At 40.3% G+C, this 26,310-nt stretch overlaps 1 protein-coding gene across 2 annotated transcripts in view; it reads left to right on the forward strand.

The window, feature by feature from the left end:
* Positions 1 to 26,310, forward strand: part of ALKBH3 (alkB homolog 3, alpha-ketoglutarate dependent dioxygenase) — a 35,979-nt gene that overhangs the window by 1,240 nt on the left and 8,429 nt on the right. The window contains exons 2-8 of one of the 2 annotated variants that reach the window (XM_082660884.1): positions 534 to 682; positions 858 to 961; positions 1,776 to 1,810; positions 4,519 to 4,566; positions 6,813 to 6,916; positions 8,512 to 8,600; positions 15,380 to 15,589. In XM_082660884.1, coding sequence (XP_082517010.1) covers positions 604 to 682; positions 858 to 961; positions 1,776 to 1,810; positions 4,519 to 4,566; positions 6,813 to 6,916; positions 8,512 to 8,600; positions 15,380 to 15,589 — 669 coding nt within the window. In that variant the 5' untranslated portion in view covers positions 534 to 603. The remainder of the gene's footprint in view (positions 1 to 533; positions 683 to 857; positions 962 to 1,775; positions 1,811 to 4,518; positions 4,567 to 6,812; positions 6,917 to 8,511; positions 8,601 to 15,379; positions 15,590 to 26,310) is intronic. The other variant, XM_082660885.1, reaches the window with a different exon arrangement.

Below are 26,310 nucleotides of genomic sequence, written 5' to 3' on the forward strand. Positions count from 1 at the left end.
CCTACAATGCTTGTTATAAAGACAAACACCTGTATCCATCCTACATCACATCCTGAGACAGGCCATAGGTGCTTTTAACAAGCTTCCGTGGAAGTTTGATGCAGCCTGTGATAATGGAATATGGCAATGCCCTGGGAAACTGTGTCTTAGCCTATTTCTGAATGTTCATAGGTGGAGTATTACAGTTTCTCTGTGTTCTGCTCTTGGGGGACTAATAAGAGTAATGTGGTTTTTGATAGGTCCTGGTTTTAGAATTTCTTAACATCTACTTTCTTGCGAATGAAGTGAAAGTACTGTGATAACATAAACATTAAAAGATAAACATTGCAAAAGATAAACATTAAAAGCAGCATCCCCAAGTGACTTAGTAGGCTCCTTGACTGAGATGTTGTGATGTCAGAAGTTGATTTCATGTAGAAGCTCTGATTGCTATTGAACCATCTCGTCTGCTTGAAAGGATTATAATTACCCCTTGATAGTCCAAGCTCTCACAACCCCAACTAAAACATCTTTTTTTTTTTTTCTTTAAACAGATACCATTGTGTAGTTTGAATCAGGAATGAAATATTCTGAAAGCTGAGAGCAGGAACCTTCTTGATCAACATGGAGGACAAAAGACGGCGAGCCCGAGTGCAGGGAGCCTGGGCTGGCCCTGCTAAGAGCCAGGCCATTGCTCAGCCAGGCAAGAACCTGTGGGGATCTCGTGTGTGTGCGTGTGTGTGTGTGTGTGTGTGTGTGTGTGTGTGTGTGTGTGTCTGGACAAGTATCATCCTATTTTATATATATCCTTTTGGTTTATAGTGGACTCCCATTTCAATTGATGTTAAGGTTTGAGTCTCTTCTCTCTCTTGCTTCAGCTCCCACTGCTGAGAACCATCTCCAACAGAGACCTGGCCAAACCTGGATGAACAAGGAGCATCGTCTGTCTGACAGACAGTTTGTGTTCAAAGAACCCCAGGAGGTAAATTCTTGTTTCTTCTTCAACAGTAACAAAGATTTATTTATAAAAGCAACAGTCACATAGTAGACACTCAAATAAATAGTGACAGAATAAACTTACTAATAAAAAGAGAGTTGAAAGTATTATAATAATAATGAAATATGGAGTATCAGTTTTTTAGTATGTCTGAGGATTCTTTATAGTCTTCCCCCAATTTGTAGGCATATATAGTTCCCATTTTTTTTGGCAAGGACGTGTACCATGACTAGAGGTTAGAGGTTATACCATGACTAGAGCTTGCATTAGTTATCTAAGTTCTAATGGTCCTAAAAATTGCTAGTATAGCACATATCTCTGGAATTGGATTGAAATTTCAGCTACTACAATGCCTGATCTTTTTAGCTTTTTCTCCCACTGGGAAGGATGTAAGAAAGGGTGAAGAGTCACTTTTTAATAACATGGGGAAAAAGAGCTAAAAATCAGGCATCTTGCTGTAGTAATAATTATATAAGTAATATTAAAACCCCTTATTTCCTAGTATATCTTCTATTTTAAAAAATCCCTTGGAAAGATGGTTTTTCCAGAGCTGCTGACTGCTAGGAAAATGTATTAATTCTAATTTTGTCATCTTTTACTGCCCACTAGTAACTGTGACGTAGTTCTAAGAAGAATAGAAACGAGTTTCTGGTGGGATAGTGAGAGCTTAGGATAAAAAAGGGAGAGGTTTAAACCTGATTTATTTTGACTAGAAATGAGAGGATACAGTAATCCTGCAAGTAAGCCTCCCTGAGGATTAGGAATCATTCAGAAATCAGACCTGGCTTTTTCCTTGCAGGTGGTACGCAGAGCCCCAGAGCCACAAGTGATCGAGTAAGTAAATTGCTGCCCTCCTGTAACTATTGCCCACAGTGAAAGGGAGAGTCCAGGATCTTTCCCTCACCCTGGTTTTTCCATCTGGAAAAGATAATGGCCAATGTGTCTAAATTTTAGGCTGGGATATTCCTGTCTCAGATGTCTTTAAACTTGGTCTTTTGAGAAGCCTTTCTGAATTTGCAGATGGTGTGGGAAATGCAACCAGATATCTGTACATTAAACTCTTGGCTCTGGTGTAGATATCCAGACCCTATTTCACTAATATGTCTGCAGATAGTAGTTAAAACATCTCCTAGGTAAAGACAGAGAGGGATTTTTTCCTGAGTCATTGAAACGTGGCTCTTTGAAAAACCTGTAAGTATCATTTTACTAGCAGTGCTTAAGAAAACTGCTAGAAATTTAGATGCTCTTACAGTTCATTTCTTAAAACCACATAACTCTTCCAGAGCAATTAAATGATAGTAAACATTTCTCTTATAGTGATCTGTGTCTAAAATACTCTTTTCCAAAATGATGAAAGATGCTTTGATTCCTCTTTTCCTGCTTCTCAGTTTCCATCTGATGCAGATAAATTATCAGTAGAAAGCATCCTTTTATTTTAGCAAATTAGCATTATGTGTATGCTATTGCTCGTGAACAACTGTTAAGCTGTTTGGCTGTTTGCGGATTGACTTGTATATCTTAGAAAAATTTTAAACGAACACAGATGTCATCATACTTTCAAAGAGGGTATGTAGTTGTGGCCTTGCCATTAGTTAGATATGGTAACTTACCTAGTCCTTAGGTAAGTTATTGCTATCTCTCTGGACTTTTGTTTCCTCGTCTGTAGTATTAAGGGTTTGGACTGTATAATCACTTAAGACCCAGTATGGTAGCTCTAACAGTCTTTGTTTTGCAAACACAAATGTGATACTGCCTCCATTTGGTGGTAAAAAGAAGAAACAAAACCATGAAACCTGTTACAGATAGGACATTCAGGTTGAAAAAAATGGACAATTGTGAATTTCCAAGTCAGAGAAGAAAATGACAGTACTCATTCCTCGTTGACCATAGGGTTTGTTAATTCTGTTTATCTGAAGTTAACTATGCTAGATTTTTTTTTTTGGCTTCATTGGGTCTTCGATGCTGCGCACGGGCTTTCTCTAGTTGTGGCGAGAGGGAACTATTTTTCATTGCGGTGCATGGGCTTCTTATTGCGGTGGCTTCTCTTGTTGCGGAGCACGGACTCTAGGCACGTGGGCTTCAGTAGTTGTGGCTCGCGGGCCCTAGAGGGCAAGCTCAGTAGTTGTGGCGCACGGGCTTAGTTGCTCCGTGGCATGTGGGATCTTCCCGGATCAGGGATTGATCCCGTGTCCCCTGCATTGGCAGGCGGATTCTTGACCACCGTGCCAGGAAGTGGAAGGGGATCTGGGGAAGTCTCTAGATTTTTTTTTTAATAGCCAGAAATGTCCCTCACATTTGAAGTGAGCGTTTCTAAATGTGGCCCAAAATATAGCACACTGAAATATTATATTCACACTCTAGGAAGCTTTATAGGCAGCTCATTTTGAAACGTGCTAAATGTTTACGATAATAACTCTGCCTACATTTTGGCTCAGAGCGGCTCACACATCTACCTAAGAGCCCAGCTCAAAGATCATGAACTGCTAACTCACGTGGAAAAGGGCGATGGAAATACTGTCCCTTTATGTTATTCTCTATAACTTATCTCTGCGAGAAGAATCTGACACAGTTATCTTGACAGAGGTACCTCTCCAGTCTGGGTCACTTTTCTCACCATGGTGGGTTATAGACCTCACTACCCTGCCCATCTGTAACAGTTTTGTACTGTTGCACATTTGATTAAGTTCAGTAAGCTTTTTACTGCTCATCTATTATGTGCCAGGCACTAGGAAACAGAAAACCCATTCCAGCCCTTCAGGAGCCCATAGTCTAGTAAATGAAATAGACATGTAGTCAGATAAGGTGTAATCCTGGATATCTTGGAAGTGTAGACTTGTAGGTAATGTGGTGTGGTGACAGAGGATGAGATAGCTAACAGTATTTGCCTGGATTACAGGTCAGGAAAGGTTTAGAGAAGGTGATGCTGAGCTGAGATTTTGAAGGATGAATTAGAATTTTCCACTGGACCAAAGCTGGGGGTGGTGGATTGGGGGTGCTAGATGGCGGGGAGGCATGCCAGCATGTAGAAAAGCATGGGGTTAGACACGTGGTGGTGTATTCAGAAGATTCCCAGCAGTAATTACTGTGGAAGCTGATGCGTCTGTGGGAACTGTCAGGAGGTGGAGCTAGCTCATGGGGACCTTGTACTTGCTTCTGTTCAATGTATCTCTATTCCAGAGTCTCCAAGGGGGTATTCTATTTGCCACCCCTTTGTGTGATAGATTCCTGCACCACATCAGCCTGAATTATGGGTGAAATATAAAGGGATAGCACTAGAATTTATATTGTCTTGGTTTTTGCCTCCATGGCCTGATTTTGTCAGGATTCCAATCCCAGTGCCATTAATGATTACCACACTGTTGCCCCTTACCTAAGTGTTAGAAGAAGGTGGGGCTGTACTTCCCTCGTAGTGCGCCTTCGTCGTGAAGTGATTTTGGTGAGCTAGGACTTTATGAACTCTGCAGGACAACCCTTCCTTCCGCTACGTGCAGTATATTGCTTTGCTTGACACTAACAAGTCTTTGTTTTCTTTGTTTCTTTAGTAAAGAGGGTGTGTATGAAATCAGCCTGTCACCCACAGGCGTATCTAGGTAAGTGAATCCTCACTAGAAAGGGACTATAATTATCACTGAGTTATAGTCTCTTAAAATATTCTACTCCCTTGATTAAAGTAATTAATGTGGTAATATCTCCTTTTATACTAGCTTCAAAACATTTTCAAAGCCTCTCAGGTATAGTAGCTTACTTTTCCAGTTTTTCAGGTGAGGAAATGAGGTCCAGGGAGATTGAGTACTTTTTCCTAGGCTACAGAGTAATTTAATATTAGAGTTGGGTCTGGCCTCAACTTCTGTGCTGTTTGTGTTACATTATTATTATTATTGTTAGATTACATTGTATGTATTGGGTTGGCAAGAAGATTGTTCGGTTAGTGAATACGTTGTTCAATAAAGTTCTTGGTGAAAGTGGAAAATGTGTCTTTTATTTTTATTTAAAACTGAACGAACTTTTTGGCCAATCCAATATTATTACATATTATGTTAATCATACATTATTATATATAATTATATTAAGTTATGTCATATTGCTATATAAAGGTAGATTTCAATAAAATTAAAGCATATATGATTTAGGGTATATTAGGCATTAGTCATTGTTTCAGAACATTTTGAAAGCATCACCTTAATGCATGTCACTATAAAATAATGAGACATTTAAATAAATCAGAACTTATCTATCTAAATGAATTGCTTAGAAAGAGTTGCTGTTGGACTTGGAAGCCTCTATAATTAGTCCGCTGGCACTGCTATTGTTATAGCCTTTTTCAGAACTTCCCTTTTAAAGCAAGTTTAATAGTCACACAAGAAAACCAGTTGCATTATTTTGGTCACATCTCATTGTTAACCTGGTATGGCTTCAGGTGAGCTTTGGCTCTTTCACAGAATCATTTCACAATATGTGTAAGCCAAATCATTAGGCTGTACACTGTAAACTTATACAGTGCTGTATGTCAATTATATCTTAGTAAAACTGGAAAAAAGTAATAATTCAGATGCAAACATTTTAAATTGGACAACAGGTTAAAATTAATTAATAAATTACTTATTAAAAAAAATTAAATGTACCTTTAAAGAGTGAAAATTTACTACCAACAAGGCTGTTGAAGAGAGTGTTCCATGGGCTTTCAGAACATTTCTTAAGAAAGGTATCCAAAAAAGCCAAATGCATTGTTAAAATGAAATAGTATATTAGGGACACAGAAATCAAAACCACAATGAAATACCACTTTATATTCACTAGAATTTCCATAATCAAAAAGACAATAATAAGTGTTATTATAAATGAGGATGTGGAAAAATTAGAGCCTTCCTGTATTGCTGGTGGGAATGTAAAATAGTACAACCCTTTTAGAAAAAAGTTTGATGGTTTCTTAAAAAGTTAAGCATACATTTACCATATGACCCAGCAACTTCACTCCTAGGTGTCTTACCCAAGAGAAATGAAAACATACATCCACACAAAGACTTGCATGTGAATGTCCATAGCAGCGTTCATAGTAGGCAAAAGTAGAAACAACTCAAATGTCCATCCGTTGGTGAATGGATAAAGAAAATGCAGTATGTCTATATAATGAAATATTTTATTCTACCGTAAAAAGAAATGTTCTGATAATGTGCTGCAACATTGAAACCTTGAAGACACTATTCTTTGTTGAATTTTACAGCATGTAAATTATACCTCAATAAAGCTGTTTAAAGGAGAAAAAAAAAAAGATAGCCAAAACAATTTTGAGCTGGCTTGGCACTGTTGAAATAAGTGTATATTCAATGAGAGAAAGAACCCTTATTTGGATATGTTTATTTTGATAGTTATAAATGATTGGTTTCCCTACAATTAGCAGTCTTAGAAGACTACCAATTGTTAAAGTAACACTGGGCCAAGCATTTTATTAGTTATTCTACATTTCACAGTGATGCTATAAGGTGGAGATCATCTTTGTGTTACAGATGAGAAAAACCAAGGTTCAGAGAGGTTAAGTAACTTGTCCAAGGTTTCACAGCTAAGCAGTGCTTGGGTAATATTTGAACCATAGCTATGAAAGCTGTCATGTACCTCTTTATCCTTCATTGCCTCTTTTATTTGTCTTAACTTGAAAGAGGTTTATTTTACATCTGGAGCATCGTGATCTGGGTGATATTAAGCTCTGGAGGTGTGGTAAGATGATTTCATCTCCCCACGAAAGGAAGCATCATCCAGATTAATTTATTCTGCTAATGATTAGAGTCTAACTCATCTTTTTCTGTGTTCTTTAGTTAATAACTGTTCTTTCTGCATCAAGGGTGTGTTTGTATCCTGGCTTTGTTGACTTAAAAGAAGCCGACTCAGTATTTGAACAGCTTTGTCAGGATGTTCCCTGGAAACAGAGGACTGGCATCAGAGAGGGTAAGTAGATCTCTGAGATCACAGTTGTTGATGTTTGGTCTTCCTTTCCGGAATGTATTCCAATACCGTTGCTTCTTTGCACCGTTGCTTCTTTGCACCACAGCCAGATTTAAACAGAGATTCAAAACCTGACTGAAACCCTCAGGATGAGTGGGAATTAGCCTGTCAAAGGGGACAGGGAAGAGTGTACCTGGCAGAAGAAACAGCAAGTGGTTCTCAGAACATGGCAGAAGATGGGCGTTCAGGGAAGCAAAGGACGTTTGGTTTGACTGAACTGTGGTTGATATGCTTATCTCCTTTTGTGTTTGTTCACTATTTATTACTGCAAATGGTGCCAGCTTTCCTCTTTCTTCATAGAAACCTCCAGAGCTTTTTTTTCCTGATTCTATTTGGCATATATTCTTTTGTGATCCTTTTTATCAGCTTTTTATTCTCATTTTAGTTTCACTAGAAGAGTCCAGTCTTCCTTAGCTTCAGCGTCTGTAGTATTCTACTGAGCTTGTTGAGATTACCTGACTTGGAACAGGCTCCTCTGTGGTCATCCACAAGCAACAGTACCTGCTATACCAGAGGCGGTCACTGGGGAGCGCCTGTGCTCTAGCATAGAATTTCCTTTCTGGCACATTGAGTGAATTTAAATTTTCTGTGGAGAAAGAGGCAAAGTATACTGGCATCATTTTTGTAACTCAGGTGTCAGAATGAGAGTCAGCTCTTTCAGGGCAGCCTTCTAATTCCCAGCAGTTTCTACAGCAGGGCTTTTGGTGACGGACTTGGCTTTGATTGCTGGCTCTGTCTTTCAAAATAATTGTTAATTTTAAACAAATTACAGTTAAATAATTTTCTGATTTTCTGATCTATAAAATAGAGTGAATAATAATATTGATACCTATCTTACATGGTTGTTGTGATAATTAAATGAGATAGTGCATGATAAGTACTTAACAGAATGCCTGCTACATAGTAAGCCTTCAGTGAATGTTAGCTGCTTTTATTATTGTTGTTTTTATTGTTGTAGTGGTTGAAATCAATTGTAGGAAAAATAGCAGATCTATGGGTAACTCCCTCTCTAAATAAATTGGACATCAAAACCTTCTGACTAAAATTAGCTACATGCTATGATTGGTCAGAGCACTTTTTTCTTCATTTGGAATCAAAAGGGCTTACACAAGGGTGGCACATGGGTGAACAGTTTGTCTTGTTTCTTGTATGGACGTTGGTGCCACAAGTTCCTACCTACAAGGATTCAGACTCCATAGCCTGCATTTTAGACCCTCCCTAATCTGCGCTGTGTCTCCTTCACTCTTGTTTATGTCATCACTGACACAAATAAGTCACACACATTCTCACCTCAGAGCTTCACCCATACTGTTTCTGCCAGTGTACCTTCTCTTGTCGTCCTCCTTTTAGCTGTCACCATTCTACTCCTGAAATCCCATGCCCTCTGTGAAGGTGGAACCTTGGGTCAGGGCCCGTCCTTACTCTTCCTTTGTATTTCTCATAGCTTCTTATACATTGCAAGGCATGGTGTTGGCACTCAATAGGTACACCTTAAATAGCATCAAACCATTTCAAAGGCCCTGTATTTTCTTTCTTAGATGTAACTTACCAGCAACCAAGACTTACAGCATGGTATGGAGAACTTCCTTACACTTATTCAAGAATCACTTTGGAACCAAATCCTCACGTATGTTGGAATGTTGTTGTTGGTTTGGTTTTATAGATTGTATACTATAAATGTAGAGTACTATAAAATAACAGTAAGAGCTTGCAGAGCTGCATGGTGATTCCTAGTTCAAAAAATCCTCTGGGTTCACACGCTGAGTTTTTGGGCTTATTACCCTTGATGTGCTTTTCATCCATAGATAAAGACAGAGGATGAGAAAAAAACTGGAACTAGAGTGAACTAGAACCAGACTCTAGAATTTCAGAGAAATGAATCATTTATTTTCCTAATCTCCCCTTCCCCAGACTTTTCCGGCCGTAGCCCTCTGTGTGCCTCCTGATACATATTTGCTGTGGGGTCTAAGCCTTATGACTGACCAGTGAGGTCCGAATGTTTCTTCCCACTTCTCAGGCTCTTTTGCCATTTGTGAAAAAATCCGTGCTTTTCTTGTTGACTTTGCATTCATTCTGTGGTTGCAGTTCTCATACTTCTAACTTAGCATTGCTTTGGCTTGTCTCTGCTGCTGCTTTTGTTTTTAAAATTTTCCATGACAGACAGAGAGATTCTAGTATATAAATTAAGCTTGCCCAGATGATGGAATTAAGATCCAAGAAACAGCACTCTGTTTAGTCCCTGGAATCTTGCCTTTGGCAAATAATATTATGTTTTTATTGAAAGAGACTTTGAAGAAAATGGAGTTTTGCTTATGGCATTGGAATAAAGAGAAATATGACACATTTAGAGCGTCTAGTGATTTGTTATCATAAACTACCATTTTACTAAAATGTTCAGGGATAAAATATTGACTGAAGGGAACATGGCTTTTTCACATAAAGAGATAGCTGTATGCTCTGGTTTCTGCAGCTGCATTTAGAATGTGATCCGGGGAAGCATTGAGACCCTCTATATCTGAAGTTGACTTGGAAACGTGAAGAGAATCGAATTAGGCCAATCCAGCATAGACTGCTGGCCGTGTTTCTGTCAGAATTAGTTTATCTTCTTGTCAACAGTCATAGCAGAGAAGCTGAGGATTAAACAGCCTGTGGGGAAGAAGTTCTTATTCATTCTAGTTAATCTTTCAGAACAGGATTTCTCAACCTCGGTATTACTGACATTTCAAGCTGGATAATTCTTTGTTTTTAGGGTTATCCTGTGCATTGTAGGATGTCTAGCAATATCCATGACTTCTGCCCACGAGCTGCCATAAGCACCCCTCACTCAGTCGTGACAGCCAAAAATGGCTCTGGACATTGCCAGACATCTGCCAGGGGTCAGAATTGACCTTGGTTGAGAACTACTGCTTTAGAATAAACATAAGGCACAAAGATCTGCTGAGTTGAGTGTCCACTTATGCTTGGAGACATTTTGACAACTCTTCAAAAGTATTTTTTAAATGGTAATCCTTTTCTTATAATGGAAGTAATATGTGTCTGTTATTGAAAATCTAGAAGCTACAGATAAATATGAAGAATATTAAAATTTTGGATAATGGTTCCACCTGATATTTTGGTTCCAGTCTTTTTTTCTTTTTTTTAGGCAAATACATGTAGAGGAGTTTTCTATGAGGTCAGTTATTTACGTACTACATTTCAGTTATTTACATACTACATGTCATTTTACCGTGTCATTAACACAGGTCAGTATCAGTATTCTTCTACGACATCGTATTAATAGGCACATAGTATTCCGTAATCTATGCGTAGCATAATTTAGTCAAGCAAGCCTCTTTTGTTGGATATTAAGGTTGTCAAATTAGAGTTTTTTAATTTGAATTTGGCTGGCTCATAACTTTGCATTTATTGCTAATTTAGTTTGTATACCATCTGGAACAAAGTCAAAAGTGATGCCTCAGATTTTTTTTAAGGGGGGATTCCCTAACGTGTATATATGTGTTGGGGGTACTAGTTTAAAGTTGTTATTATCTCAAGTTTAGTATCCTAGAGCACAGGAAGAGATTCAACCATAGGTAATTAAACTCCTTTTAGTCTTTTTTCGAACTAAATCTTGTATGAACCCAATGTATGAAAATAAAAGAGTATCTCGACTGACTGGCAGTCCTACCAGCTTGACCTCTCCTTTCTCCTGCTGTGATCCCAGAGACATCTCTGTGGTACCTACGTCTCTACAAAACACTGTTTGAAATCCACTGAATAGGTCCTTTTACATTTGTGATTCATATTTTCTCATACTCATTTCCTCAAATGTCTTTTAAGGATAGAATGTATTCACTGAACAGTGAGATGACTCTGAATTTTAATATAGACGTTCACTTCTGAGGGATCTGTATATAGAGTATTGGTTGGAGAGTCTAAGTTAATCCTCTAGTTCATTATTTCCTTTTTTTCTCCTTTTCTCCTTCACCACCAAAAATAACCAAGAAAAAATATATATCCACTTAGAAACATAATGCAGACTTGGTGTTATCACAGTGCTCAGTCCCTAAGCAAGGCAAGGAAGTGCTAATTAGTTTCTCAGTCACATTGCCGAAAAGCTCTCATCCTCCTCCTTTACATTCTTGTGTTTCTTGTTAAGTGTATAATTCTAGCATCTGATCTTTATCGCCATGAAGATAAGCTTAAGTCATAAAATAAATAGGAAATACAGCTTGCTAACATTATTATGGAATTTTACTTTGAAACTTATTCTCTTGAACTAACCTGTGTTAGTTTAATAACATTTGTTTTCTTGTTCTAAGTTTTGTCTGTTATTATTGCTGTTTATTTTTTAAAATCCTCTTCTCAGAGGAGCTGAAGAGACATTTTTCCAAAGAAGACATACAAATGGACAACATGAAAAGATGCTCAGCATCACTAATTATTAGGGGAATGCAAATCAAAACCACAATGAGATATCACCTCATACCTGCTAGAATGGCTGTTATCAAAAAGGCAAGAAATAACAAGTGCTGGTAAGGCTATGGAGAAAAGGGAACCCTCTTACACTGTTGATGGGAATTGTGCAGCCACTATGGAAAACAGTATGAAGATTCCTCAAAAAATTAACAGTAGAGCTACCATATGATCCAGCTATCCTACTTCTGGTTATGTATACAAAGAATATGAAAACACTAATATGTACACCCCTGTGTTCATCACAGCATTATTCACAATAGCCAAGATATGGAAACAACTTAAGTGCCCATCAACAGATGAATGAATAAAGAAGATATGGTATATATATACTACTCAGCCATTTAAAAAACGATGAACTCTTACCATTTGTGAGACCATGGATGGACCTTGTGGGTATTATGTTAAATAAGTCAGGTGGAGAAGGACAAATACCGTATGAATTCATTCATATGTGGAATATAAAAAACTAATAAAATAAATGAACAAACCAAACGTAGATACAAAGAACAGAGTGGTGGTTACCAGAGGGGAAGGGGCAGAATGGAGGGCAAAATGGATGAAGGAGATCAGCTGTATGGAGATGGATGGAAACTAAATTTTTGGTGTTGAGCACGCAGTATGGTATATAGAAACAGAAATTTTGGAAGAACCCGGACGAACTTTTTGGCCAACTCATATAATGTTGTACACATTAAACTTATATAATGTTATAAACCAGTGTTACTTCAATAAAATAAATAAATAAAATCCTCTGCTTAGAATATAATGCTAATATCCATAACAAGGAATGCCAGCTTTTTTTTTTTTACATCTTTATTGGAGTATAATTGCTTTACAATGGTGTGTTAGTTTCTGCTTTATAACAAAGTGAATCAGTTATACATATACACGTGTTCCCATATCTCTTCCCTCTTGTGTCTCCCTCCCTCCCACCTGGAATGCCAGCTTTTACCATGATTTCCATGTGACAGGGAAGCTGAGTGATTTCCACATATGCTCCCTGGAAGTGTTACCTGACAATAGTCACGGGATATACCTTATAAGGACATTATGCTTTCCTTTGCTGAACATCCATTTCTTTGCTTTCAAACATAGAACGTGGACTTTGAAGGGGTTCCTTATTTTCATTTTTTAAATTTATTTTTAAAATTTATTTATTTATATTTTTGGCTGCGTTGGGTCTTCGTTGCTGCGTTCAGGCTTTCTCTAGTTGCGGCGAGCGGGGGCTGCTCTTCGTTGCGGTGCGCGGGCTTCTCGTTGCAGTGGCTTCTCTTGTTGTGGAGCATGGGCTCTAGGCATGCGGGCTTCAGTAGTTGTGGCACACGGGCTCTAGGGCACAGACTCAGTAGTTGTGGCTCACGGGCTCTAGAGCGCAGGCTCAGTAGTTGTGGCTCACGGGCTGTAGAACGCAGGCTCAGTAGTTGTGGCTCACGGGCTCTAGAGTGCAGGCTCAGTAGTTGTGGCTCACAGGCTCTAGAGTGCAGGCTCGGTAGTTGTGGCACATGGGCTTAGTTGCTCCACAGCATGTGGAATCCTCCCAGACCAAGGATGGAACCCATGTCCCCTGCATTGGCAGGCGGATTCTTAACCACTGTGCCACCAGGGAAGTCCTTGAAGGGCTTCTTTAAAGTGGTAGTTCTTAAAGTAGAGTCTGTAGATCCCTGGAGGAAGTCCCCGAAATTCTTTCTGGGAATCCACAAGGTCAAAGATATTTTTATGGTAATGCTAAGACTAGGTGACATTTTTCACTGTGTTGAATTTGCACTAGTGATACAAAAGTAATGGTGAATAAAATTGCCGGTGCCTTAGCATGAATCAAGACACTGCTACCAAACTGTACTAGTAATCATTGTTTTCTTTACTACCTGCACTTCTAGTAAAAACAAGAAAAAATGCTGATTTCCTTTAAGGATGTCCCTTGATGAAGGAGTAAGCACTATTAGTTTTATTAAGTCTTGATCTTTTTTAATTGTTTGATGAAATGGAAATTATGCATAAGGCATTCCTACAAACCAAGTATGATGGTTGTCGAGGAAAAACACTTGTGTGATTGTTTAAGCTGTAAGCTGAATGAGCTACTTTTGTCATGGACCATTTTACTTGGAAGAGCAGCTGGCACACAAACTAGTTATTCAGACTTGAGTATTCAGCAGACATTTTCTCAAAAATGAATGAAGTGTCACTTCCAGGAAAATAATGGACAAGATTTGTCACTAATGATAAAACTTGAAGTTTCAAGGAAATATTAGGAATTCTGGAAAAACTCATATCCACCACCTTGAGCCTGACCTCTTCCCTTTACATAGCTTTTTCTGAAGAGATCAGTGGTTTTTTGATTTTTTGATATTGGAGATGTTTTTTTGTTATTGTATAACGAAATATGTCAGTATTAAAAGGGTCTGCATAACTCAGCCAATATTTTCCAAATGACCAATGCTTGATGTTACAGAATCATGCAAGATTAAAACATCCATTCAAAGTGCACTCTAGACCAGTGGATTTAGATGTAACAATATGAAACGTTTGTTGATATAGTTTCAGATTCCCCATTGCATCTAACCTTTAAGAAATCAGTTCAGTTGAGTTTTGGTGTAATGTCAAAGAATACTTACAATTATTTGCAAAGGCTATAAAAGATTCTTCCTTTTTCTAACTACATACCTGTGTGAAGGCAGTTTTCTTCGTATGCTTCAACAGAAACAACATATTGTAACAGATTAAATGCAGAAGCAGATATTAGAATCAACTATTAAGTCAGACATTAAAGAGATTTGCAAAACAGTGCCACTCTTCTCACCAATTTTTTGTATTGGAAAATAGTTAATTTTCATAAAATAATACGTTAACATGTAATGAGGTTATTTTTTAAATGAATTAACCAAAAATTAAAATTTTTTTTAGTCTTAATTTTTAATATGGTAACTGTTGTAGCTGTAACCCATACATACAGAAGTTCTTTGGGGCCGTCAGTAATTATTATTTTTTTGGCCATGCCTCATGGCTTGCGGGATTGAACCTGGGCCCTCAGCAGTGAAAGCACGGAGTCCTAACCACTGGACCTCCAGGGAATTCCCACCTCAATAATCTTTGCTAGTGGTGTGAGAACTCCTGTTCTCCAGGAAGCTCTGTAAAGCACTTGAGGTTTCCTGGAGGCAGGACATAGAGTTCTAACAAGAACCACAACCAGAGCTGTGCTCATTGTAGCCCCCAACTACAACCCAAGCTTAGAGGTCATAGCTTCCTAAAGTATGTGTGGCAAGATGCTGAGCTCCGCATACAAACGGGTGAACTCGGTGCTCAGCAGGCAGGGCTGTGGCCTCTGTTTAAATCTTCTGTAGAGCACAGCCATGTTAGGATCCCATTCTGTAGAATGTTTTTCCCCTCTAGGTTCTGTTTTTAGGAAGTTTGCCACTCTGGAAATATTAAATACCTTTTTTAAAGAGCAGTTCTGCCATTCCTGATAAAATAGGAATGGAACAGAGGGCCACCCAGCAGGAGAGTTGTTTCACTCCTCAGGCCTCAGTCCGCATCTGCTAACTCTTGGTGGCCCGTCAGCTGTGGTGACAAACCAGGCTTACTGCTCCACACGATACCTCAGTGACTTACTGAGGTGACTGCCCTGAGTGTATTGACAGTTGCTTCTCTGCGAGCGTCATATATTTAACATGGAAAGGATGAGATGGGTGGATAGGCCTGGTCTTCATGACATTCTATACCAAATTTAGTACCTTAATAAAAGTGTAGAGGTCAGCTTGCTTCAAAATAGAAATAACAGGAGAGAATTAAACTACTCTTCTAGCCTTATGTTTATTACGTTTCCGCTGGTTTGCTTATTTCATGCCCCTGTTTATAACATGACTGATTTTGCCCTTCCTGTTTTTCCACGTGGCTGCCGCCTCGTGTCTTAGTGAACTGTCTCTGCCCCTTTTCTTGGCCTGTTGATTGCAGTGGCATCCTGTGCTGCTCATGCTGAAGAACCAAATTGAAGAGAACACTGGCCACACCTTCAACTCCTTGCTTTGCAATCTTTACCGAAATGAGAAGGACAGCGTGGACTGGCACAGTGATGACGAACCTTCGTTGGGGAGGTGCCCCATCATTGCTTCACTCAGTTTTGGTGCCACACGCATGTTTGAGATGAGAAAGAAGCCCCCACCAGTGAGTAGTCTATTTATTTTATGTTCCTCCTGCCATCTAATATTCTGTGGAAAAAACTGAGCTCTAAAAGGCTCCTATTTTCGGATTTAGGGGATTGGAGTATGTGTTTTGTTGATGAAACATTTTCAACTGATTGCTTACCCCACGGTTAACTTTTGACTTCCAGAGAAGCCATTCGTTCATTTACTTATGCAACAGAAACTGCCTGCCGCGTGCCACATGCTAGAGGCTTATTTGCATTGGTGGAAAGGACAGACATGGTCCCTGTCCACATGGAAATGGGGGTATACAGATACTACTAATTACTCAAGTAATTGGAATTATGATAAATGCTAGGAAGGAGGGCTTATAAAGGCAAGGTTCAAGTTAGTGGGGGCAAGGAGGCAAAGGAAGGGAGTCTCAAGGAAGATACCCCTGAAATTTTAAGTAAGTGTTCTTCATGGCAGTGTTGCCTCTCTTTTGTGAGAGAGCATCACATGCATCCTCATTGCCTTCTTAGCCTGTTCCTGAAATCCAGATGGCTCTGTAACTCTTTCAGAGAGGAAATTCAAGCCAGATTATCAGACAAGCAGTGGCTAAACTGTAGAATAACTTTAGTTGTCCAGCCCAGCTCTTACCTATATTACAAGACATTTGAGGGATACGAGGGCTGTTAGTGTTTTTAAATCAAAAAGTATAGAACTTTAGGACTAAGGTAGATAGAAGGATAGTAGAAACTCTAAGAAAAGAGCAAATCTCTACCAAATTATCTTATTTCCAGGATTTGTGGTTTTTTTCTAACCAAGGTTCCCAGTCATTTTGTTTATAACATTAAACCAGACCCAGTCAGTGTGGAAGGCCTACAAGGCTGTGTTTTGAGTATGACCTAATCCAGACCACATAATTATCAGGCAGTCAGTGCTTGTGTCTGTTCTGCATCAGATATACTTCTTTGGGCTGTTTTTCTGACACGTATTTGGGTTTCCAAGCATGGAATTTTGAAGCATATTGTGTTGTTTTGCATTTATGCCATTAAGCACCCTTCATTGGTATATTTTCTGTTGACTGGGTTTTCTTTGCTTTTGTTTGCACAGAAACTTTAGTCTGTGTTAGTGAGGGATTGTCAGTTGCCAGTGACTTACTGAGTGAACTTGCTCCCTGAGCACTTTGAATACCTTCACGGTTTCACTGGCAGGCAGCCTTCTCATGTACCAGGGAGTACCACCTGAGAAGCAAGGTATGGTTATGCTTTCGTATGTAGGCTTCCACTCAGTTAAATCCCAGGTTCACACATGTGAAGAATTCATCCTGCCCTTAGTAAGTCTCCTGTTGTATGAATAGTGGAGAAACACCACGTGTCTCATTTTAAAGTTCAGACCCTCTTCTCAAGCCAGGCATACAGAACGCAAACTTTTTGCCAGGCATGGTCCTGGGAGCTGGGGCTATAGCAATGGATAAGTAAGGTGAAGTCATCTTTCCCCTCCTGGAGCTCCTGATCTGTCCCGTGCTAGTGCTCTGCCCCCCTCCTGGAGTTATCCGTCCAGCTTTCTGATTGGAAAACAAGCTGTAGTGTGTCCAATATAATCTTTGGTGTAATCCAAGTCTCCAAGTCTTTGCTGTTATTTTCTTTGTTGCCAAGTATTTAAGTATTCAGTTACTGCTTCTCTGTACACGTACATTCACCACCACCACCATCATCCCTTTTTAAAAACATTTTTGGCCTGTTTATAGATTTTAAGCTTAAAAATTCCCAAAGCATGCTTTCTGGATAATTAATTTTGCTGTACCAGCAGTTTCCAACTATTAAGCGTTAACAGTGTTCCGGTGCCCAGAATACCACTATTCTTTTTCCCCTCTAGGCAGCTGAAGTTCTTCATTTTCTCATATAAAAACGTATTCATGGTGATCAAGAGCTATTTCTTGGTAATATAATTCAGTTATGTTATAGGTTCGTGTGTGGATGGAAAATGTAACTACCACTTAGCATTGTTTCTGAAGGCAACCATTTGGAACAAAATCTCTGTGACCATACTTACTGAAACATTGTCTTCTCAAGGCTTCTTAGAGTCTATTTTGGTGAACATGAGTGAAAGCACAGGCCATGAAACACTGAAAATGTGGTTAAGTCCCTTTAATTGTCCACTAGTAGCAGGGGAATCTGCACTATAACTATGGTAGCTGATTTGATGAAAATGCAGATCTGATAAGTAAGAAAATTTGTCTGAAACAAAGTTGACTGAGGAAACAGATTTGGGAAGAAATATAAATGTGTCAGTATGTCAGGTTACTGACTCTAATAAGTTTTGGCTTCCAGCATAGTCTTAACTATGATTGAATTTGATGCAGTTGTGTATTCCTTCAAATCTGGCTTTTGTTTAAGATGGGGAAATTATAATCATGCATTAATGAATACAGTTTAAAAATTACTTTTTTCCTCCAGAACCCATAAAGTCCATTCTTGGATAATGAAAACCCAGGTTTGAACTTTTGGAAGGATTTCTTCAAGTTTCTTTAACAGATTTTACAAATCATGGGCTCCACAAATCTAGCTAAACTTAAAGTGCAGAAGCCTTTCTTTGAGTTGACATCCTTGGAAATGTATCTTAGAGTACATCATCTTTATCACAGGATAATGATCCCTTTTCTGAAGGATTGAAAGGAAAAGTTTATTGCAAATCAGTCTACTTTTCTTTCTCAACTGTGGTGATAGCTTTGAGAACATGGCTCATGATTCATATTGTACAACTCAAAGTAAAAGCATAAAATAGAAAGTATAAATTAGTCTTCTGTGTGGAATTTGTAGGAATCTTGACTTTCTGTAGCTCCTAGGAACCTGTCTCGCTATGCTACTATAGATTGTAATTTTCATGTCTGTCATCAAGACATTTGGAGTGTGCTAGAGGTTGTGGGAGGGCATCTCTTTCAAAATCCAGTTCGTTTTAAACTATCAGAGGAGAAGAAGGTAATACCTGCTTGACTTGAGTCAAAGTTTCTCACCTAAAGCTGACATAGAGGAATCGTGAGATTGCCTGTACCTCATTCAAGTATGCAGTTTTGAGACAGAAAAGCATCTGTTTGGGGCCACTTTCAAACAGAATTAGCCTTTTTTTTTTTTTTTTTTTTAACATTCAAACTCCTCCACCCCTGCAGCAGCTGTTTGTTTTGCAGTCTGGCACCTTAAGTAGTAGTTCTCTATAGCTGCTGATCTTCTGAAAGCTGCCCCAGTTCCACACACTGCATTCCTAACAATTTCTCGCTGTGCTGAGATAGTAAGGAGATCTTTGTTTCCTAAGCATCAGTGCCCCTCTGGTTCATGCAGATGGCTCAGGCAGCTTCATGCATGCGTCACCCCTAGGATTAACATTCACTCCACTCGAAGATGCTGATCCTCGTTTCACTGTCCTCTGGTCCAAGTTTGTCAACTCCTGCTCATTCATTTTGATTTTAGAGTCAATTACCACTTCCTTTAATGATAATAAGGTACTTGGGGGCATAGTAGACTTGCTCTTGCATTCACCCCATCCCTTCTTTTGTTAATTCAGTTCAACCTGAATGAATAGCATCATATCCATCTTCAGGCCAATGTCAGGATACACTGTCTTAAGACAAAAATAAAGCTTTCCAAATATACCTCAGTAGACATTTTTTAGAAACTAAGAACCTTTTTTTTTTTTGTAAATTTATTTATTTATTGGCTGCATTGGGTCTTCGTTGCTGCGCAGAGGCTTCCTCTAGTTGCAGCGAGCGGGGGATACTCCTCGTTGCGGTGCGCGGGCTTCTCACTGTGGTGGCTTCTCTTGTTGCAGAGCACAGGCTGTAGGCATGCGGGCCTCAGTAGTTGTGGCTCACGGGCTCTAGAGCGCAGGCTCAGTAGTTGTGGCGCACGGGCTTAGTTGCTCCGTGGCATGTGGGTTCTTCCTGGACCAGGGCTCGAACCCATGTCCCCTGCATTGGCAGGTGAGTTCTTAACCACTGTGCCACCAGGGAAGCCCCAAGAACTTTTTTTTATTCTCCCAAGCTGGGCTCGTTAAAGCTTTTCTACGCTCGTGTCCCAAACCCAGTTGTACTTTTCAAACTGCATCGTGTCCCTGTTGTAAAGAGTAGTCTGGTCCTTTTCCCAGTATAGTTTTAATTCTATACTGAAAAACAAGCTGGAAAAGGAACTACAAAAGCCATTTGGCAGGCTGCTATTTCTCTGTCGGTTACCATAGAAACAGTGATGGCTGAGTTGGGGGGTGTGAGTATTAGATAATAGGAAGTTTGTGATGCACTGAAGGTTTGGATGCCAAAAGCCTTGTTTTCTAGAAAATTACCCGTTCGTAAGCTCTGTCCTTCAGCTTAATCCTGAAAACGTGAGGGGCTTCTATCCATCTCGAGGTGATTGAGTTGAGGCCAGTTGGACGTTTCTCTAACCGTTCCTCTCTCTAGCACTTTCTGAAGGATGTGAACTCTGTTCATATCACCAAAAGAGATGGTTGTAAAACTACTTGTAACGGTAGGGGTTCTGAGAGTTCCCAGTGCGTTTGGGTTCCTAGTACCTCCCTTGCTAATTGGTTTTTTACACACTACTGGGAAGAGTGGAGTATGAAAAGGTCAGTTTGATCATAAATACCAATATTTTTCCAGGACTGTGGAAGAAGTGAGGATATTGGAATCCAAAATAATATAAACTGACTAGCTTACATTTGAAAATTGGATGAACTGGACTGTGTAGTATTTCATGGAGTGGTGCTCAGCCAGAACCCCCGCTGCGGCTCTTCCGGGCATCCACACTTCTCATTTAGTCCATCTTCTGATTACAGCATCTGTTCTGAGAAATTACAAGACCTACTTGAAAGAAATTGTTGATAACCATCATCTTTTTAATACATTCCTTAATGAAATTTAGAAAATCAGGTTTTGTTTCCTATTTACTGACGTTTGTAAAAAGCACTTATCCGCCTCATTTATACTTACTCCTTTTTTGTAAATGGGGATGATAATTGGTAGCTACTTTATGGGAGTAACAGAAGTTTTCCCGTGAAAGGCACTAGGAAAGTCGATGCAGTAATCAGTGAATTTTTAAGCTGTTATAAATGGTGGATGCCACGGTGACTTTTCATATGTGGAAATCGAAAAAGAAAAAGCCAACCTCCAAGTTTGCCTTGGACTGTGAATGGCATTCACTGAGGGAGTACAAAGGAGACTCTGAGAGGGTAAAGTGGCCTGTGGGTCAGGAATGGTGGCTGAGTTTTTGAGCTCCTATCTGTAGGGTCATGCAGTGGTTTGGAGAGCATAAGTGAGTGAGTGGGAAATTAATTTGTGCATGTTTAAGCAGATAAAGATAAATAGTCCTGGTAGGACCTGAATTCTCTACCGACACAAGACCTTTTGGGAGTTGGAATCATCATTTGCTTCCTTGGGGCCTTGTCTCAGGCTAGAATCCATGTCCTGACTGCCACTGGGAATAATTAATTTTTGCAGAGAGCCTCCCAGTTTCGTATTGCCACTGATAGTACTTTTCGTCTTGGGAGAACAACCTTTTCCAAAGTGATTCGTCAGGTTTCTGTGTGCCCCAATTAGGTATGGGTTCTGCTTGCAAACTTTTTTTTAAACGTTGTCTCAATGGTAGAGTTTTTTTCCCTCCACTTTGCCATACTCTAAAAAACTGTTCCTAAGCCTTCTGGTGATTTTTCCATCTTTCATAAGCCACATTTTCATGGTGGATGACTGCTTAGCTGAGGCAGAAAAGAGCTTAGTGAGTTTGAGGAAGGAGGAGAAGGCCCCACAGTGGAGCAGAGTGAGCAAGCGAGCAGAGTAGCAAGTGATGAGATAGGAGGAGTGGGGCAGGGCCAGATCACGCTGAGACTCCTGAGCCTCAGGAAGGAGCGGATTTTATTTTAAGTACATCAAGAAGCTATTGAAATGTTTTAAGCAGAAGAGTGACATGTTCCGATTGAAATTTTACAAGGTCAGTTGCTACTGTGTGGAGCTCGGGCTAGATAGGAGCAAGAGTGGAAGCCAGGAGACCAATTAGGAGGTTGTTATACTTCCTGGGACCAAGGCAGAGAAGAAGGGAGGTGGACAGCTTTAACGACAGGAGCTCAGAGGAGCAGGTATTTTTAAGAGAGGCATGGGAATAATGGTCTGAAAGTGTTAATAAGGAGTATCCCCTGACTCTGTAGATATGAGAGACGTGATCAGCTTCCACAGGAGAGAGAGTTTCAGGGAATTTGAAATCTTCTGGAGAGACCTAGTTCTTGATTAGGACAAGGAAGTAGAGGGAACCTTCAGAGCACATGAGGTTGCGGATCTAGGGGGGTGTTTGCTCATCATTGAATGAGAATTCCAGCGGACACAGTGGAAGGGCGCAGGGGTGGGTGTGGGAGATTATGTCTGATCAGGTTATGTCCCGGAATGGTTTGGGAATGAATGTTCTGATTTAATGGATGACTGGAGAACCCTGCACTTTTGCTGGTGACTGGGGTCAGCTGAATGTCAGGCTTCGTGGAATTTGTTCTGTACGCTCTTTGAGGAAGGAGAGTGTTTATTTCTGGTGCTACAGTGTTGAGTGGAAGCTCTTTCAAAATAGCAGTTCCTTTAAGTTGCATTGCTTGGAAACATTATATCACCAAGAATGGCATCTTCATTACATTAAGGCACATTCAGTGTGGCTAGAATGACCGTAACAGTCAGTGTAAAGCCAAGCTTGTTTTTGCTTAAATTCAGTAACTTCTGACCCACACCCCACCACTGATACTATATCAACAACAAATCTGAACAACAAACACTGTCAGCAGGTGTTTCACTGTAAACTGCATTTGCCTTTTACAATCACTGGGTTCGCCCGGTATAGGATGATTGATTGCACGTGCCAGTCCCTCGTACTTAGTATTCTCACTCACCTCGCTAGAACCTTCCATGCCAAATCCATGTCAAAAGTCAGGAAAAGAGTTTGATAAAAACCCAAAGATTTGTGTGTGGCAAGCGAGTTCAAAGCTGTTTTGAACAGATAACCTCGGTCATTTCAAATCTATGCTTTTCCAGTTAGCCTCTTCCTTTAGCAGATCTTATTTCAGAAACAGCTGCTTCTTTTTCTAAAGTAATGTTTTCCAGATTGATATCGAGGATGCCATCTTTGCAAGCGTGGTTTGAGTCAGCAGACTAACTGTAGAGATGACTTTGTGAGGTCCTAGCTTTATTCTGTCTCCATAATTTCTGTAACTAATATGTTTTGTTTATGTCAGATTTAAAAGATACATTACCACTATGAACAAAAAGTCCAGCTGTGTTCTTACATCAGTGCTGTAGGAACAACTTTTCTGTCCAAATATAGCTGCAAGCTTTGATGATCGATGAAGCTGTCTAGAAGCCAGCCAGGTTCTCAAGGGCAGAGCAACACCACAATTTGATTGGGAAAACAAGCTGGAAAGAAATGATTAAAAAAGAGGAGAGGGGAACATTTTGGCATGGCCATAAGTTGGGAGGTAGGGTAAGTAAAGGGACACTTGGCTCCAGCAGGCTAAGTAGCTGTAGCACATGCTGGCATTTAGTTTTCAAATATCATTTCAGTCTGCAAAAAAGCCTTGACCATCCTTGTCAAGCAGCTCTACCATGTATCTGATTCTTGGGCTGGAGAGCTAGGGAAATTCCTATTCTGTCTCTTACCATCTTGAGAAAACCCTTTGCTTGATTCTGCAGGCACTCTAACATCTTGTTTTTTTCTTGATTTTGAAGCACGGATTCTGGGATAAGTTGTCTCTATCTGCAGGTTACCTTTCCTACAACTTAACTTACTTTTGGAACACCTGCTCTCTAGCTCCATCCCACCACAGTGCTAATATACAATACCACTGTCCTAAAGAGCGAATACTCTGGCCTTTTCTCAATCATCATTCTCCTCTTCTTTGTAACGTTGGTCACCAGTGTCCAGCACCTCTCTGCCTGAAACTTAGCCATCTGTTAGCTGCCTTTTCTTTCTCTTAATTGGCTTCTGAAATATTGTATTATCTTAGCTATTCTCACACTTTTCTCATTGCTACTTCTCTGCCTCCTTTGAGGTTTTTTTCCCTTTACACCCCTTAAATATGGATATTCAAGGTTGTCTTCGATTCTGTTATCTTTGTCTACATTACTTTTTAGGAAAGTATGAGCTAGCAGTAGATTGTAAATGCTGTATAGGCAAGGTTGACTTCTGTCTTGTTTATCATTACGTCCCAGCCTTTAGCAGTGTGTGTGTGTGTGTGTGTGTGTGTGTGTGTGTGTGTGTGTATTTTATTTAAAAATAAAATAAAATAAAAAGGTTGTTTCTGTATTTTTATATTTTTATTTTGTTTTTTGTGTTTTTGCGGTACGTGGGCCTCTCACTGCTGCAGCCCCTCCCACCGCAGAGCACAGGCCCCGGACGCACAGGCCCAGCGGCCACGGCTCACGGGCCCAGCCGCTCCACGGCACGCGGGATCCTCCCGGACCGGGGCACGAACCCGCGTCCCCTGCATCGGCAGGCGGACCCTCAACCACTGCGCCACCAGGGAAGCCCTGTTTCCGTATTTTTAGTGGGAGACTGCTGATTTGGACTCAGGTGGTGGCAGTGGGGAAGAACAAAGTGAATGAATTTGAGGTATGTTCTGGAGGGTGAACCAGGTTTCTGGCTTGAGCAGTTGGTGGATGGAGGTGCTGTTTACTCAGAGGGAGAAGGAGCAGGGGGTTTTGCTTTTTATTTTGCTCTTATTTAGGGAGGGTCTGTAGAGGGAATCGAGTTCCTTCTTCTACATGGTATGTTCGAGATACTTGAGACTTCCAAATGTACAGTAGGACATTGTCTGTGAAGTCTGGGCTTCACGTGACAGGTCTGTGCTAGAGGTATCATTTGGGAATTGTCAGGATAACAACAGCAATAACAACAGTAAAGGGATGGTGATCAATAACAAGTGTATAGTACTGACTCTGTGCCTGGCTTTGTTCTAAGTGCTTTACATGCAGCCTCCAGTAATCTTGTCAGGTTGATAGTGCTGTTATCCCCATGGTACAGGTGAGGTGGCTGAGGCACCGTGTTCTGTCGCTTGCTCCACATTGCACAGACAACTATTTGTTGAACTGAATTGAAACTAATAATCTAGATAATATGTAAAGCTATGGAATTGCACCATTGTCAATTCAGGGCAAAAGAAGAGAGAAAGAGGCACAGAGAGCCAGGATTGAGCTCACTGCTTTCATCACTTTGTTTTCCAACTCAAAAGTCTTTATTTGCTCCTACTGGAACAAATCGTAAATGTAAACTCCTCAGTCAGACTGTCAAATCTTTACATAATCTATGCCCCACCGACTTTGGTGTCTCACTGTTCCCTGTGTGATTGCACTATTCTGCTGAACTATCTCTTTGCTCCTTAGGCATGCTCTCCACCTTCTCATTAACTTAAGTCTTCTCCAGGCTTCAAGGGACCACTGTAGCCTCGAAGCCTTTCCTGATGCCTCCAATGAAGAAACTAATAATAGTTAGTGTATGTCGGGTGCTTCTTGTGAGTTTGGGAAATGAGAAACAGGTAGAGGGCTTCTACTTTGTTTTGTTTGACCTTTCTGCTCGTGTTTTGTTTTTATAAGCATCTTCTTAGTAAGAAGATGGAAAAATTTCTAGTAAGTAGCTCACCTAGGAGATCAGAGATGACTTGGAAAACCAAATGTCTCACTGTTGACTAAGATCATTAATTTGGAAGCATATTTTGCGTCCATGGCCTTTTCTGATTGCGTTGGGATCACTGAGATTAAGAATATGATACTTGAAGCAGCATATCTGTCCTGAGCTTTGTTTCAGGCACTACCATGTGGAATGGCAAAGGGGCATCAAAGAAGCCTGGCAGATAACGTGTGGCCTTGCTTGGGAGCTTACATACGATGATAAGACATGGGCATAAAAGAAGGAGTCATGTGAGGGGTCCACCAGCGGCTCAGTTGGGTAGCTCTTAAGCGGAAACTGGTCCTCAGACTTGTTTTGTTTATATACTTCCCAGGGTTTTTAAAGAAACTGAGTTAGTTGCCAAAATTTATAACTCAGGAGATTTCATATAAAAATCCCGTTATCAGTTTCCCTGGAAAACCCAGAAGGTCGGGCAACTCCAGGGGAACGGTGAGGGAGCTGCAGAGCGGCTCCCACCTGTGTGCGGCCCTGTGCTCTCCACTTCTCCTGGTCCCCGCTCCCCACTGGGTTGTGCCTGGCCCATGCCCCTTGTTCATGCTGCTTGCTGATGTTTGTGACCCTTACAGTGTAGTCGGGGTGCCATATAATTCAGATAGGAAATAGTTACAGGATGTCAGAAGAAAGAGAGAGAACTTTGGAGAGCACAGCACGGTGGAGAAAACACAGGCTTTAGAGCCAGGCAGATCTAAGTTCAAATACTTGCCTACATGCCTCTAGCCAGCCTTTTGCCTTAGCCTTTTGCCTTCAGCTTCCTTTGCTTATAATACAAAGGGGAGTATCATGTCCCTTACAGGCTTGTGGTGAGAATTAGCAGTACTGGGTGCAAATGGTCCCTAACATGCCTGGTGCTTTAGCAGCGTACACCATGGTTGATCATGTCCAGAAAGCCTAGCAGGATGCCTTGGTTTAAGTACCTGGAAATTGTTATGAAAAGACACTTGGAGCAGGAAAGTGGGGAGCCAACTCTCGGTGGATTAAAGAGTTAAATCTAAAAAGTATACTTTTTTTTTAACTGAAAGGAATTGCAGTTGTATATTTAAGTTTCTTGAAGACGGGAAAAAACCATGAA

The sequence above is a fragment of the Grampus griseus genome (genome assembly GCF_964374135.1).
Source record: "Grampus griseus genome assembly, chromosome: 8".
Classification (NCBI taxonomy): domain Eukaryota; kingdom Metazoa; phylum Chordata; class Mammalia; order Artiodactyla; family Delphinidae; genus Grampus; species Grampus griseus.